At 38.9% G+C, this 1848-nt stretch overlaps 1 protein-coding gene across 1 annotated transcript; it reads left to right on the top strand.

Annotated features, from left to right (window-relative positions):
- Nucleotides 1-304: 304 nt before the first annotated feature.
- LOC133737078 (uncharacterized) lies at nucleotides 305-847 on the top strand. The gene has a single exon (XM_062164704.1). It carries the CDS (start codon nucleotides 305-307, stop codon nucleotides 845-847), a length of 543 nt encoding a protein of 180 aa, XP_062020688.1.
- Nucleotides 848-1848: the final 1001 nt, after the last annotated feature.

Here is a 1848-nt window from a genome sequence, read left to right as displayed (position 1 = left end):
ATTACGGTCCACTCTAATGGTGTATATTATTTACAACTTTGAACCGTTCACATGTCCTACTCTCTTATTTGAATTCTGATATAGTCCACACGTCCTTGTAATCAATTATATATTTTCCTCTGTCTCGGCTTGCCGTCTCAATTAGACTGCTTCAAACCTACTTCCAAGAAACAAGTCCAAAACCCAAATCCCCCTATACCTTTATATACCTCTTCACATCGCCAACTCTGCTTCATCCATCTCAAACTATCCCAGTTCCATAATCGAAAAATCTCCCACATCCATATTGAGCAGAAGCAAAACCATGAGGACTAGTGCTAGCAAAGCAAAGAAGCAGCAGAATTTGTTGATGCGCTTTATTTCTTTACCCTTTCGGACTTTAGCCAAGGCCAGGAACTTCTACATGAGGGGTTTGGAAGATTGCGCCGGTAAGGTGGGTGGCGGCGGCGGTGTTGGCGGTTACGCTGCTTCGCAGGTTCACTTGCCGAGGAGCTTTAGTGTCAACTCTTCGGGTTCAAACGACGACGAGGATGTGAGGCAGCTTATCAGAACTGCGTCGTCAAAGAAGAACAATGCAGGGAAAGAGAATAAGGACGACAATATTAGGACAGCAGCTAGTTCAGATGTGAATAGAAGTAGTGTTAGACCAATTGTTGGTGTTAGACAAGCTACGAATGGTACGAACAATGGGAGAGGGGTGAGGAGCTATAGTGTTGGGTTGAAGATGGGGAGGATTGATGAGGAAAGGGCTTCTACTTTTGAGGAAGATGAAGTCGATGTCAAGGCAGATGTGTATACAAGAAGCAGAAGCTATGCTGTTAATAAGAGAAATGCTGGGTTTGCATAGGAATTACTGAAGGTTAAATGTCGATCTGGATTTGATTAATTGGATGTAACAATTCTCTCTTATCCACTCCGTTTGTTTATTTGTTAAATCATTTTTCTGGGCCAATCCAACTTTGTAATTTGAGACTGCATGCATTAGTGTATATAACTTTCTTTCATTTGTCGTTGAATTAGTCTGAAGTTCTTTTTGAATTGATTTGCCAACATAAATTGACGAGCCGATCCTATTATGTTGTGTTTGGATTCAAGAGCATTTGTCTGTGGGCTGTAATATGTTAGTTATTGGTTTAACTAATACGGAGAATGAATGAGTTTAAAATATAATGAATGGAGTGTGAATAAATAATAATGAATGGAGTGTGAATAAAATATAAAAAATTAAAACTTCTAAAAATACTTGAGTAAAAATCAAATAAGTACGTAAACATAACTCACTAATATTACTTGTCTAAACCAATTTGGAAACATTGGCTCAAACTATGTCTTATTTACACTAATCGTATTGTTATGGCATGATAGGTACGTGATAAGCCATGATCGCCGTTTTGGTTGCAAAATGCAATGTGATGGCGACAACAAGGAGTTTGGCTCATTGCATCTTCTGTGTGTCAAATTATTGTGTCATCAAATTAATTTTAATGAGGCGGCGGTTCGAATTCAGGTTTATGTCAAGACGGGGCTCATTCATTTTTCTTCAAACACAGATATCATCTTCATTCTACGTACTGTCTCTAAAAAGCTAAAGTTTTCTTTTGAGAAGCTCCTTGAGATTTGATAAGGGCAACTCCAACCCTTAGTCAAAAGCCAAAATGGCTAGGGTAGTTTAATTTCATCATCTCCAACCCAAAATAAAGTGGAGTCAAAATGACTTCTTAGTCAAAACTTGAGTCATTTTGACAAAGAAATGAAGGACGAAAGCCATATTGGCTTGGTGGGACACGTGGTATGCCCTAGATAGTAGCTACACAATGGAGGGCCGAGATTCACTCTGTATTGATTCAA

The sequence above is a fragment of the Rosa rugosa genome, chromosome 3, assembly GCF_958449725.1.
Source record: "Rosa rugosa chromosome 3, drRosRugo1.1, whole genome shotgun sequence".
Lineage (NCBI taxonomy): Eukaryota > Viridiplantae > Streptophyta > Magnoliopsida > Rosales > Rosaceae > Rosa > Rosa rugosa.
The sequence above is the reverse complement of the archived record's forward strand: the minus strand, read 5'-3'. Positions and strand labels throughout refer to the sequence as shown.

Bases quoted from the DNA above. Each gene is read 5' to 3' on its own strand.
- LOC133737078 (XM_062164704.1), top strand. From the start codon at position 305: ATGAGGACTAGTGCTAGCAAAGCAAAGAAGCAGCAGAATTTGTTGATG.